This window comes from Spermophilus citellus (genome assembly GCF_964194105.1).
Source record: "Spermophilus citellus genome assembly, chromosome: 3".
In the NCBI taxonomy this organism is placed as follows: Eukaryota; Metazoa; Chordata; class Mammalia; order Rodentia; family Sciuridae; genus Spermophilus; species Spermophilus citellus.
Window position 1 is genome coordinate 214,979,008 of NC_138184.1, and position 15,356 is coordinate 214,994,363.

Consider the following 15,356-nt stretch of genomic DNA (forward strand, 5'->3'; position numbering starts at 1 on the left):
GCTAATTAGTGGTTAGACTGGATTTGCTCATTCTTGCATGTATGCATTTTATCTTTTACTTTTGCTATTTAAATAATATTTGCTAGGAAAATAGGTAAATGGGAAAAAAGCTCCAGCAAATGGAGACTAATTATGTTTTGCTTTGTTTTTCAACCACTGTTTGTTCACACTAAGAACACAATATATGTGCTCTGAATAAATTATATTGCACTGTGAGATGCTCTGGTTTCATTTTTCAGTTTCCAGCATCTCCCATGGTATCTGTAAGTAACTGATATAGATATGAAGCTGCTGCAAAGTATGAATGCATGAGGATCGAATGGTTCCACCAATTTCACATATTTTTTTTAAAAAATTCAGTTGAAGTCAAATATGGAAACTGGAAGCAATGAATCCTCCAGTGGTCCATCCACTACTACCAAAGGATAGAGAAAGGAAGAGCTAAAAGTAGTGATTCTGCAGTAGAGAAATCTTGGAAATACCACCTTAGTCAATCAGGTCAACATGACAGAGACATTATGTAGGCATCAAGTGAGTCCTAACAGAATGGGTCAAAAAGGGTACTCTGCCTCTGCAGTTTTCTTTCCAAGAAACCATAACCCCACTCTAATTATGAGTAAAACAACAGACATAGCCATATTTGAGGATATTCTACCAGATACCTGTTTAATACTCCTTAAGACCATCAAGGTGATTGGTGGGGAATCAAAAAAAAAAAAAAAAAAAAGGAGGAAAGACTGAGAAACTGTCATAGACCAGAGGAGACAGGGAAGAAATGCCAACTCAATGTAATGTGGTATCCAGGACTGAATCCAGGAATAGACTTAAGGAATGAGAATTTGCAGAGGTCTGGGCATATCAAACATGGACTTAGAGTTTCCATACACCATGTTTTTAAGTGTCTTGTCATCATAGCAGATATTTATACTAACAATAAAAGCACATTGAATGATTATATACATTTTCTTCCCCGAACCTTTCTAAGTTACAATTGGTCATACATATAAAAGGGTTTCCAATCTGTGAATTCAATATTTCAGTTATTTTCAATCCACAGTAGTTGGATTATAACTGACCATTTAACTCCCCCCCCCAAAAAAAAATGAAAGGTAAGATGTTTTTCTTGTGATTATTCTCTGAACAATGCAGTATAATAATTATGTACATAGCTTTTATGTTATTTTAGGTGTTACAAGTAATCTAGAGATGATTAAAAGTATATGGGAGGATGTGCATAGGTTATAAGCAAATAATACTTTATATTTAAGGGGCTTGTATATCCATAGATTTCGGTATCCACAGGGGGTCCTGGAACCAATCTGCTGCTGATACCAAGGAAAACTATATTTATTACTGTTTTCAATTCTGTTTTTGAAAGCAAGAAAGGGAGTTGGAGGGTGTTGCTCCAGTTTGAAGGAGGTCAGCCCTGTGTTAGTCAGCTTTTTGTCACTGATCAAAATACCTGACAAGAACAACTTAGAGGAGGGAAAGTGTACTTTCGGCTCATAGTTTTGGAGATTTATTCCATGGTCAGCTAACTCCATTGCTTTGGGCCCAAAGTAAGTCAGAATACAGAATATCACAGTGGAAGGGTATGGTGGAGGAAAGATGGAGGAAATCTATCAGCTCACAGCATCCAGAAAGGAGAGAAAGAGAGAGAGAGAGAGAGAGAGAGAGAGAGAGAGAGAGAGAGAGAGAGAGCGCTCACGAGGAGTCAGGAAGAAAATACAAAAATACAATAACCAAGGACACACCTGCAATTACCTACTTTCTCCAGCTATGCCCCACCTATCTACAATTACCACCCAAAAGTCCATTAAAATTATTAATACAACAAATGGAATAATCCATTGTTTAGTTTATAGTTCTCATAATTTAATGATTTCACCTTTAAACAGTTATGCATAATAATAACACATGATCTTTTGGGGTGACATATATAAACCATAACAAGTCCCTTACACTGATCCTCTCATTATGGGCCTGAAGACTGATAGGGGGTGTGACAGTAGAGTTCTTTAACAACTGCAACCATAAAAATCATAGCTGCCACTTTTGGAAAGCATGGTAATGTGCCAGACTAAGCACCAGGAGTTTCATATACAAGATTATATTTCAGCCTCAGCACTCTATGGGATTGCAATTATATTCTCATTTTAAAGATGAGAGATTTGATCATCAGATAAATTAAAGTATTTTGCCAAGGTTGCAACTGAGATCCAAATACAAACATTTATGACTTTTCTACTAAATCACTTATCAAGGAAATTCCATTAGTGAAAATGCCTAAATTGCTGTACCTAATTAGAGCGCAATCCTAATATCATTAGTCTCAACCAATAAACTGAGAAAGTATACATTATATACTATGTGCATCCAGATAATATCCATTATATTGAGAAAAGCATTGCTGAAAAATTATATTTGATACACAATTATCAAATGTTAGCCCCTCTTATCTTTATACACTATATCTGTTTTCTGTTGGCCCCAAATTGATCTTTTCTATTTGTGTTTTAGGCTCTAAACTCTTGTGAACTACCATAGCAATTCAAACATGTACACTAAATGCCAAAAGTAAAGTTTAATCAGTTTCACAGGATAGTGTTAAATTTTGGCCAATGTCAAGTTATTCTAGATATAAAAATATATGTCATTCCAATTAATCTCTTTTGAAGACAGAAATAAAATGGATTTTCAAAAACTGATTATTTTTTTTTTGCCTAGACTGTATGGTTACATGCTTTATTAATGATACATTTATGTACTTCATTCAGATGACAGTAGTGATTTTCTGCTGTCATTATTATAGATTTGCTTAAGATTTTAATACCTCCCATTGCAAATATATGTCTATCACTCAATGTAAGTTGCAAAATATTACTAGAGATCCATTATTTTTTATTATTTTCAAAAATTGCAAACTATTCATTTAGAAGTTTGGAATAAGAAAGAGCATAAGACAGTGTTCTTTATAACTAGAAGCTTCTAAAAATCAATTTAATAAATTTAACATGGCCACTTTCTCTATACCTTCTACCTCTTCAGTTGAATAGACTTTCCTCTCTTACAAATCATAACCATCAACCTGAAGCTTTATAACCAGTGAGGGAGACTCCAGGTGTTTTAAGTAAGTCTAAACTTTATCAACAAGAGCTGAGGGAGGAACTGTGAAGGACACAACCTGTCCATGCTGCTGGTTTTAGGGGGAATGTCCCCAGGTGAGATGGAGCTAAATGGTAGGGGAATGGGAAGTATTTGAAATGGTCTAGTCATCTTTCTCTATGCTAAAATAAGCAGAGCAATTAAAGGGGCTGCCATTTTGTTTTATCACTCTGCACTGCAGACAAAAGCAAGGCTTAGTTAGACCATTAACATCCCAGCAAACATCCCAACTTGCAATATGAATGATATGAACAGCCCTTCAGACACCCTAGCAAGAATCTAGTAAATGGTGATGGTAATCACCTCTGTGTGTGCCTGAATAAATGAAAGAACGAAAAGGACTCACTCCCTGTTTCTTAAAACTCAGATCTTTAGAATAATTCCTTTAGTGCCCACTTTGGGAGTTTATTTGCCCTTTTGGGTTCCAAAGACTCTGCTGATTTCATTGACCTATATTAATGCCAAGTTCCTTCTCCCAATTTAAGAAGTTTTCTCACATAGAAGTTTGATAACATATGATGAGTAAAGCTCTTGCCAGGAAATGTTATCTTCCTGGAAAAAAACTCAAATCACAATTGCCTCTGGCAACAGTGGACAGATAACACCACAGGGAAGATAGGACAGATCCCTGAAACCAGAGATAAGCTTCAAATTTCATTTTGGCCCAAAATATCCAAGTATATCCCCACTCCCAACTGAGAACTGACTGTAAGTTGCAAAATATTACTAGATATCCATTATTTTTTATTATTTTCAAAAATTGCAAACTATTCATTTAGAAGTTTGGAATAAGAAAGAGCACAAAACAGTGTTCTTTATAACTAGAAGCTTCTAAAAATCAATTTAATTTACACTGTAGCTATACCTCCCATTGCAAATATATATGGATTCCATTGGATTCTGTGCAGGTCTGTTATTTATAATCTCTTTACCTTAGAAAATGTAAGATGATGTTAACAAAAGGAAGAAATGCAGTTGCAGAAAATTATCCCTACTTTAGCTCCCACTTTCCTACCAAAGCAGTGGAAGAGAATGGTAGAAATGAGAGCTGAGAAGAAAATGAAGGTCCGGATGTTTCAGGAAAACACCCAAAAGGGTTGAGGAAGCTGAAGCAGTAGAGAGAATTGAGAAAGTAGAGATTTCACCTGAGAACTCTCTAGCAGATTCTATAACGAGGCCACCAGGGACAAGGTTCCTTGCTCACTGCCAACCCAGGATTGTAGAAGAGCTTGCATCCACCTGAGACTGTCCTTGGATCTCAGGATTTCCATCCACTACCACTCTCTTCAGATCAGAACCAGAAATCAGAACATGGAAGTCACTGACCCAGGAATGCTTCTTCTACTCCACTCCTTCCCATTTTAACTAGTTCCTCTTCTACACTTCTGGTCAGTCCACATTGGGACACCAATTGGGATTTGGTTAATAATCTTTAATTCTCTATAAAATTCCTTTTTTAAAATTTTTTGTAGTTATTGATAGACACGATACCTTTATTTTATTTGTTTTCATTTTTATGTGGTGCTGGGGAACCCAGTGCCTCATGCATTCTAGGCAAGTGCTCTACCACTGAGTCACAATCCTGGCTCCATAAAACTCCTTTCTTTTTGGCGGCATCCTTGTCTGTTCACCTAGACACTGGTCTTCATCACCATCCTTGATCTTACTATGCTTGACTATTGGCCTCCACAATTAAGAAGGAGTTCAGAATTTTAGAATTTTAAGATAGTGAACAGAATGTAAAAAGTGTCCTATAAATACTGATTGACGAGGGAAATTGACAATGAGCTATGTGTTCAATGAAGTATACAGAAAATATATACATGGAGAATTCATATGTTGACTCAATTTGAGACTTCAGAAACCATGGCACCTTATCCTCCGTGAGTTACTCTAACGACACAGCATTCTGCATCTATGAGTTGTTCTTTGACATCACATCAGGGCATGGTAACTAAAAATGATGAATGTGCCTTCATGGCTAACTTTGCCACCCTTGTGTAAGAAGGAGGGAAGTATTTGATAATACAGGCTCCAGAGAGAGAACCGTGTTGCCTTGAGGGTTTGCAGGTGTTCCTCTGCCATGGTCTTACCTGCTTTCCGCTTCCCTCACTGCAGGCAATGCTGGGACTTAGAGTGGTGAACGAGCTGGGAGCTCCTGACCTGGCTCCTGGAGCTGAGTGATTGGACTCTAATGCTTTCCCTTCCCAATTCTGTTCTCTCCAGCCCACAGATCATCATTTGGAGTTTGCATGTTACTGTGCTTCCCTAGCCATGGTCTAGTGACTGTCCATCAAACCAAAGAGGGTCAAGAAGCTGAAGACAAGCTGATCTTAGGAAACCTACAAGCACCAGCAACTTACAAGCTTCCCGAAGTTTCTCTTTGTCGTAGTGGAATCCTTCATAGTCTTGTAAACTGATTTTGTTCACCCGGATCCTCAGGCGATCTGGGACAGACTGGGGACTGCAAAACAAGAACCGAGTGGTCAGATACAAATGAGAGAGAAGAACTGGGAGTCATACACCTGGAGGGACTAGGGACAAGGTCGTCTCTTCTGGCTTAGAAGAAAAAGTTCACATTCAACCGAGAATTGCAGGTTTACCAGAAAATAAGTGATTACCTTGAGAATGCCTCTCCAGAAACCTAACATTCCTGCACTTTAGCTAATAACATAAAAACCAGCAGAAAAAAAAGCTCTTTGGAGACCACTTTCTATAATATTTGATATTAATTTATTAAAATGTTAAGGAAAATGTGTTTTGTTACATAACAAATTAGATGTGGCTAATTGGAAATAGAAGCAGGGTGTTACTATGAAAAATGAAAGGTGAATAGGTCCACAGTAGTCGAACCTGGTCAGTGGTGGCCTGACCCTCGGAAGAGAGAGAAAAACCAATAAAAAGGACAGAATAAGAATCCAGAAAGCACAGAACTACAATTGAAATAGCTCTCCTCGATTGAATCATCTCTGAAAACACCTGTCACTTAGAGCATGTTACAGTAAGCACTGCCTATGAAGGTACCTCTGAGCTTCCCCAAATAAAATGTCAATAGGTATAGAGTACTTTCATTGTTTCATTAGGCAGAGAATGAAGTATGTGATTCATCTGGAAGGCATTTAACCCAAGCTGGTTCAGGACACATATTCAACAAAGGGGACAGCAGCAAACTTCCTGAAGCTTCCTGTTCATCCTCAGAAAGTTGGTAACTAGATTTCTTGGATGTTTTCTTAAATAACATTTTCAAAGAAGTTTCATCCCAGGCACAAGTTGAGTGAAATAACTTAGTTTTTGTCACCTCCCCTGTGGATCTACAGGTTTCTTTAACACATGAATATAACACAGTCCTGGCTTGTCCTCAGAGACCACCTCATATTTAGATTTCAGCAGCTGAACAAAGAGGATTGCTGCTCGTTTTTATATGAAACAGTGATAAAAGTCACCACTGACCAAACTAGAGAGAATAGCATTACTCTTCAATTCACTTCTGTAGGGGAAGAAAAGGAAGGCAAATAAGAGAAGAAAGGGAAAGAAGGAAGGAAAATGGAAGAATTGAAGGATGGGAAGGAGGGAGGGAAGGAAAGAAAACAATGGCTGGAAGGAAGGAGCTGCTTTAGATCTCAGGACACTGCTCTTGGCCCACCTCAAAGACACAGAGACCCATGAACCCATACCCGTTTAATCTCACTGCAACTCTGGAAGAGGGAGTGAAAAAAATTAATCTCATTTTCTTATTTAAAAATTTCATTTCAGGGCAAATAATAGTAATTCATTCCTAGATTTCAATTGTACTAATCTAAAAATAATATACATATCTACATATACAGAGATATATAGGTAGACTATATGTATGTATATTCACATATCCATATACACCTCTCTCCCTATCTTTCACACTCACACACTTAAGCCGTTTTAAAATGTAGATATAAATGCACCTTCTAAAGTGAGACAGCAGGCAGGTTAAAAGGCCTGAGGTTCGCTGGGTTAAAATCAAGCCAATATGAAACCTCAGAGTTGGGCAGTCCTGGGGGAGGGCTGAGATGATGGTTTCAGTGGCTGCATCAGTCCATCATTCACAACTTTGTATCGATCTTGCAATGGACACTGAAGAGGACTAAGGAATAAAGCTGACATGAGCATTTAAGAGGTGATGAGAGATCTAGTTTGACAGAATAGTATTTGGTAGCATTGACCTCAAGCATCAGGCATCCCTATATAATTTTACAGATCAGCAAACTGAGGTTCAGAAAGGTAAAGTGATTTTAAGGTCACATAGTTGCTAAGTGAAAGAGCTTGGAACAGGGCCTTATTCTCCCCACATGTCAGCTTCATGCTCTCTCTACTACCCAGTGCTCCTCTGAGGAGCTCCAGGTCAATGGATAGATACCAAAAATCCTATGGATGTGACAGCAAAGCCTTAACATCTGAGTTAGCAGAGTCTGAAGATCTCTGTTGGTTCTAAGACTCTTTTTCATCAATAAACAGTAAACAAGGGGATGGCTAAGTACCCACAGTAATTATAATAAGAGAGCATAAGGCAGATATTATAGATGTGTGGAAGGGAAATGAGTTTAGAAGAAAGTCTGCCCATAACATATTGCAAAGTGAAGAACGAGTCCTGGGAAATTATACACGACATAAGCTCCTGCATGCAAATTATAGAATTTAGGAGTCTGTATATGTAAGAGAAGTGTTTGGAGCAATCTTCAACAAGATGTTCCAAGTGGTTATCTCTATGTGGTGGGACTTGGGGATTATTTTGCATCGAGGATCATCATATTTAGTGAAATAACATGTCATTTGAAAAGTTATGTCAATTTGTAAATAAATGATAACTCTGGATAAGAGTAAAAATAAGGATTTCAGCAAAGAGAATTAGCTGTACAAAGACAGGAAAGAATTTAAGCATTTAGGAGATGACCATACCAAATGCTTATCCCCAAATTAAGGGGGTCTAATCTTTCTTTAATTTCCAGGTTCACCTAAGTGATCTATAAAGGTTGCAATTAGCAAATACTTTGCTATGAACATAACAGTTAAGAAGGAAGGTAGAACCATGAAACATGATGGTCCTTCATATCCTGTAATGGGGTCTGGGGGTGCAGGAGTTGAATGAGCTCTCCTTAACCATTCTTTTGAGATAACAGTGGACCTAATGGCAGAGAGCTCCAGTCTTCTTCAGTGGGAAGGAGGCACCAAAACTAGGACCTTATTATAACCCAGATGCCAAGTGGGAAAAAGAATTCAGAGAAGGAGCCAGTCCCTGCTCCCCACATCCATGAGCTCCCCTGATGTTGAGCTCACCAGTTGTACCACTTTTTTCAAAATCCATCAGTGTCTGCTCCTTGTCCATCTCCCAGGTTCTCATTGATGCCCTCTGATGCCAACCTACACAGTGCTTCTTCCTGAATCACTGGGCTCCCATCAAACTTCCTGACTTCCAGGGGTCACACCATGGACAGACAACAGGAGGTATCATTTAAATAGATCCAAAACTAATCCATGTACTATTTCACTTCATCTCCAGAATGACCAGCTAAGCCAGACAGACTAGCCACCACATAATATCCTCACCCACCCAACCTCCTCTTGCTTCCAGCTCTCATCTTCTCTCAACAACCTACACATCCAGTTTTCCTACCACTAGCAATTTTCTTAAACCCTGTATTGTAAGTGAACTAATGTTTTGCTTCCTATCAAACTTTGCCACAGTTGAGCCCTGACAACACATTTTAGGGCTTTGGACCGTAAAGTCTGTGATGGAAACCCCTTTGAATTTTTCTGTACCTGCTGTAAACCATAGATAAATGAGGCAACACCAGAAACTGGTTAAGAACTTGACTCCAAATCAGATTGGCTGGATTGAAGTGAAGTTCTTCTAATCACTGGTCAATCAGAAAACTCTATTCTTTCACTTCCTCGTAAGTAAGATGCAGATAACAGCATGCACCTCACAGAGACACAGTGAGAATTAGATGAGTCAGTACATGTAATCTGCTTTGAAAAAGTGCTGTCATGTTGTAAGTGTCAAATGATATCATTTTAGTAATTATTCTGAAAATTCTCTCCTAGATAAGGCTCACCTAACACTAGCATCTGCTGCTGTCCAATATTGGAAGAAGTTTAGAATGTATCCAGAACCCTCCCTAGACATTTCATTTCTGACAAGGTTCTGGGGGAAACTGTCAAGCTTGGCTGATGTCGTGACATTTCACATGCCTGGATCTTCTCCCACCTGGTATTTTACAAAGCCAACTAATAACACAAAAGCAGACAGCTTGAAGGAGGAGGAGAGAAAGTGTACCGAGATTAAACGAAATCCAAGAAATGCAATTTTGTCCCCTTATGTCAAAATGCATTTGTTCCCCATTAATGGCTGGTTGAAGAAGGATGACAATGTTGTCCCTTGGAGTCTGGAGAAGAGAACTGCCATTAGTTTTCTAAAATTACACTTTGCCAAGGAAGTTAGTAAAGCACAGAAGAGACTTAACCATGAGAGCAAGGAGAAGAGAACTGCCATTAGTTTTCTAAAATTACACTTTGCCAAGGAAGTTAGTAAAGCACAGAAGAGACTTAACCATGAGAGCAAATATAACCTTGCCTCCCTGCGAACAGCTACCACATGGTGCTCCCATACCGACCCAGGCACCACTTCAAGGGTTCTAAACCTGACCTCCATGGGACCACTCAAGTTTCCTCTAAGGAATTCATCAGTCTGTGAACTCTCCTTCATATTGGGGTAGTGACCACAACCTGTTGCCTTCTCACTAATTTCCTGGGCAACCTTATGGCTCTGCTCCTCATGCAGAGTGGAACTTCCTGACTCTAAATGAACTCCCAGTTGTTCCCCGAGACCACTTTCTTGAGAGCCATATTAAGATCTCCTCTCATTCAGCCACTCACATGGGCTCACAACACCCTCAAACACAGCTTCCCCTAATCACATTTTGCACACCTGCCACCCTGAGGTGTTGGAAGGGAGGTGGACTGCCATGCTATTGTGACAAGCCCTGGAACATTCACTGACATTCAATTTGCACCTGACTCTTGCTCCCCCCTGCACCCCCCTGCTTCTGCTTTTCCAGAGATGCCTTTGCAATAAGCTCTGGGTTCTTTTCTTTTTATTGTCCCTATGTAAACTTTCAGCCCATTAGAGTCAAGTCTTCCCTTATGCTCTGAGATCTCTTCCTCCTCAAATTAATTTTTTTAGTACACAGTTTCTCTAAGCCTCACACAAGACTCCTTTCACCCAAACTCCTGCCTGGAGTAATCATCCTACAGAGGAATGAGCTAGGTGTTCTGGTGTCCCAAGATGGCTTTAATGCCACTGACACCACAGGATCTTCTCGATGAAAACACCGGTCACCTGGAGAGGTCTCATTGTTTTTTTTCAATGAGAAGAGATTGTGTGGTGACAATGACTGTCATCAAAGATTGATCATGTGATGTCAATGATTGATTAAGACAACAGAGCTCAGTGAGGAAAGCAAGACGCATCGTAAAAGAAATCTTAGGCACAACCGGAACGCCATGGATTTACGCTTGATCTTGAGAACTCTAAAGCTACCTGCTTTAAGCCATTTTCTGATCTGAAAATGAGACTGATGATAGAACTGGAGTGAGTACTAGATAAGAAGATGCACACAAGGCTGTAGCGCATTTCTGGTAAATATCAAATGTTCAGAAATAACGTATGATTGTCATTATTATAATTAGCACTTCAATGATATGCCAGTTTCCACAAGTCTTATTTTTCTTACTCAGTCCTAAATAATAAATCATAGTTGAACCCAGAGTTGCAGCTTTGATGAACAGAAAACAAAGCTTGACATGCTCAGAGTCTGTCAACATGGGTAGGAGACAGAATTCAGAGTAACCGTCTATCGTTAATAAGAATGCTGTTGGAGATGGGTGCATGTTTGCAATATTTGACTTAAAGATATGAAGAATAAAATCCCTAATTTGTGTCGCAGAGAAGACTTTTAAAGTTATACAATTATTCTACATTTTTCTGCCTTGTAAATATCCTGTTTAATGTTTTCATTAACACCTCTTAGGGGTTGGGGTTGTGGCTCAGCAGCAGAGCACCTGCCTAGCACAGGTGAGGCACTGGGTTCCATCCTCAACACCACATAAAAGTAAATCATTAAAAAAAAATAAGGTATTGTGTCCCAGCTTAAAAAATATTTAGAAAAAAAAAAAACATTTCTTAGATGGTTCAATTTAAGATGTGGCCCTTATAACATTCACTATAGAGATGCATGAATTTTTGTGAAGGACCATAATCTTACCAGGCATTTGTTGCCTAAAGAGAGAGAGAGCTGTTTGTTGTTGTTTTGTTTTGTTTTGTGAGGCAGAAAAAGCTTCAAAACTCTGCCAGTCTCCCTTCAGGCCTAATTTAATGACAATAATAAACTGCTTTAAGTTCTTCTCAGTAATGCCAATATGAGATTCTACCTGATCATAATCTAGATACAATCAAGTGTGTTTCTAACTAATCTTTAGTGAAATTCCTTTGCACTGGCCTCCTGTTTAAATATTAATTGTGAGTGTAAGTGTCCAGTAGGAAAGAGTCTCTCCTCCTCCTCTTTGGGATTCCATCAACCCAGAATAGCACTCGGCCCATGTCGTTTACGATAATATTTATGAACAAAAGAGTAAATGAAACACAGAAGTTGAATTCCGCTGGGACTGAACCATGGCCCTGAGGCTTTAGCACGGTTTGGTGTTGGAGCTTCTCTGAGCTGCTTCACTGTGGCTTTTCTCTTTGTGGACCCCAGAGGAAACTCCAAATTAGCTGTGCATTTCTGTCCTGTCTGATCTCTGCATCAGGACATGCATCCAGGCTGGATTATCTTCCCACTCTGATGCATTTTATCTCTACTGGAATTCATGCATATAAAAAAGAAAGAATAAAGAACAAACAGATAGTAGATGTCCCTACCAAAGAAAGGTAAATAATCTGTTTCACTACTATATGTTCTCCAATTAAATTGTTATGAAACATCTACCACCCTATCCTCAGATCAGCTGTCAAGCTGGGCCCAATTTAAATAAAATTATAATCAATGGCTTCCTTTAGCAACTTTCTGAAAATTGCTGACATTTACCTGGGGACATTTTTGAATTGTCAGTGACAACCTATTCAAAGCATATGCAGGAAGACCTCTTTACAACAAAACCAAACTGAGTCAAGGCTTCTGAACAGAGATTTAAAATGAATTTTTGACACCTGCCAAAGTCAGACAGAACACTCATAATTCAGTTGTCTTCTGCCTGGAGACGAGAACAATACCTCAGGAATCTAAAAGGAACTCTACAGAAGTTTTGGAATCTTAATAAGAATAGACCAAAATCACATCGGCAATGACTAGTCCTGCGATCCCAGTGCCCAACATGTTTTCCTGAAGAAGTTTTTAAAGGTTGTTAATTCTTTTCGATAGCAGTTGAACAGGTGCTCAGTCTCTAGGACTTCCGTTGTGACATGACAATTGGCTGTCACGCCTCACAAATCATTTGGGACAGCTATACTTCCAGACCTTCCTGTGATTCATGAAAGTGTTACAAGGTTGGGAAAAAAAAAATTTAGATCACGTCTAATTCAGTATTTGTTGGGTATCAGGTTTTAAGTCCCTGAGATGATCAGTCACAGAGACTAATGACCAAAAAGTATACACTTTAAGCACAAAAGCGAGACACATTGCTATCTGATTTATGAGCCAAAGGATTAAAAATAGACTCTACTTATCAAATATCAAGGAACTTTTATGACATTGGCTGAGACAAAATTTATTTTGCACATTGTGCTTAACAATTTCATGCTTTCATGGAGATTTATAACAAATTTCTAGGCCTTTGAAATGTGCGATAGATGAATACGCTACAGAGTGAAATCACTGTGCGGCTATTACAGACTGTCGTCTCCGCCCAGTTTCATGTCCCTGGTCTATCAAGGGGAAGCGAAGGAGAAGACCAGGCAGCGACTTTCCTTGGTGGCACCAGGAACAGCAGAGAGCTCACCAGGAACAGCAGTTTCATCGTTTTTGCTTTAGAGGCTGAGAGGCCAACAACCTGGATCCACGTTTCACATTCTTCCTGACCTCCTGCTTCTCTTTGTGGCATGAATGTCATCACTGCTACTGACCCAGTCAGCCAATCCCACGCTTCCCTGTGCGGCCACCCCTATCCAGACGTCCATATGGCTAAAACTGCAGCTCCCCGGGGTGGGATTTCTTTTTAAGTCACTGAACAGCTGACTGCCACAGGCCTCCAGGTCCTCACCTTCTCTTTTCCCACTGTTTGTTCCCTCTCTTTTCCCAGAAGCCCTGTTCTCTTGGATTTCAGTTCAAAACACTTCCGGTTTCCCAACTAAGCTTCCAGTCGCCTCTTCTTTCTCTCCCTGGTAATTCACTCTCCTCCAAATATCTTCCAAATACTGATGCTTCTTTGCTCCTTCCCTTCCCTTCCCCCCCACACCAGACTTCTATCGTCTTGCACCTTGACTAAGTGGGCTCCCTGCACCTGAAATTCCTTCACACTCCATTCTGTTTTAAATGCCAATGTGACGGCCACTCCTCCCATCACATCATGAGCTCTTCCAGGGCAGGACGCCCATCTCTAGCCATCTGTAGATCTCCTGCAACCTCTGTTAAATGTGAGGTTTTCAACACGTGTCAAATGACTGTTTAAGAACTGCCTAACATTGCAAGAAGAAAAATTGCTTTTTCATGACAACTGACTGCATTCCTCATCATATCTATTCATGTGTGTTATGCTCTGTGAATCAGGGGTACAACAGGGACTACCCTGCAGAATTTGATTCAAAGGGAAAGTCAACTCCTGGTACGAAAACTACCCACCAGACAAGAATCTCAATGCTCAGGCATCATTGTGTGAGCTGATTCTTTGGCTTGCAGCTGGTCTACACACAGGCCTGGGATGAGATACTATCTGAATATCCAGAGCTCATGAAAGTGGAGTCTCTTGCGCTGCTACTTGCTGGACTGGCAATTGGTAATGACAAACCTTGAAGAAAAAAGTCTTTAAAGTCCCACTCATGCTTTTTTAATACTCTTTCATGCTTACAAAGAGCAAAAGTTAGACAAATGTCATAAGGAAAGGAAAAGAGGAAGCAAATACACAGGAAATGAGAAAGGGTGGAAATTCAAGGTGGAGGGAACATGCATTTTTGTAGTAGAATTCTGCAAATTCAGATTGTTGGGAGAAGAACTATTGAGAGCAGTTGGAATAGAAGCAGGTAAAAAATTCAGGCCCTGTCTTCTGTCACATTAGACTATCAGGCCAAAATCACTTCCGCGTTAAGAAGTGAATCCATGGGATGGAGGTTTCCTGGCTATTTAAATGACTAAACATTTTATATAAAAATGCTAATATAAGGTCATTTTAGCTTGTAGCTGGTAATGGGGCGGAGAATTCCTTTGCTGCTCTGATTGAAGGGAGGACCATCCATCACTATCTCCATTGAAACAGGAGCTGCTGTAGTTGAGCCAATGAGACATGGAAGGATGATGTCACTCAAGCCAACACAGTGGCTTTAGATCTATGTGCTCAGAAAGACAGACAGACATTTTCTACTTCAGGTTCCAATTTCTATTTATCCAAGTGAGATCTTACACCTATTTGCTATTTAAAGTGCTAAAAATCCTTGCATAGGTTTACAATCACAAACTGTTTTATTATCATGTTTTTGTTTGCAAATGACAAGTTGGTTATCTGTACTGGAAAGATGTGAGGAGGAAGTGTTGTGATAAAACACTATTTAGTTTAAAAACTGTCACTTTACAGAAGGAAACACGTGTGGCCTTGCAGACATGCCAGGAAGGGCCCAGAAATTCAGCTTGCCACCCCTGGCTCAAGTCTGCACCAAGCCTTTGAGAAGCTGAGAGGTGGGGTCTATGTGTAACCCTAAAACAATTTTTTTTTACCAGAAAAATACATGATTGTAATTTTTAAATGACAACACTTACTTCATCTGTAAATAGAAAGAAATCAAGAATTTATAATGGTTTATAAGTAAAAATAACCAACAAAGCAAATAGCCAAAATGCACGAAGCAATAATGGAATGAAGATGAATATGGACATTGCTATAGTTTGGATGTTGCTCACTCCCTAAATGTGGGTGTGTCAGGGTCTTATTCCCCAGTGTCAATATGTTGGGGGATGGAT

At 39.4% G+C, this 15,356-nt stretch overlaps 1 protein-coding gene across 2 annotated transcripts in view; it reads right to left on the minus strand.

The window, feature by feature from the left end:
* DGKI (diacylglycerol kinase iota) overlaps positions 1 to 15,356 on the minus strand; it is a gene marked incomplete at its 5' end in the record, with an annotated part of 420,328 nt that overhangs the window by 99,979 nt on the left and 304,993 nt on the right. For both annotated transcript variants that reach the window (XM_081286431.1, XM_081286430.1), the window contains one exon: positions 5,529 to 5,629. In XM_081286431.1, the coding sequence (XP_081142557.1) occupies positions 5,529 to 5,629 (101 nt within the window). The remainder of the gene's footprint in view (positions 1 to 5,528; positions 5,630 to 15,356) is intronic.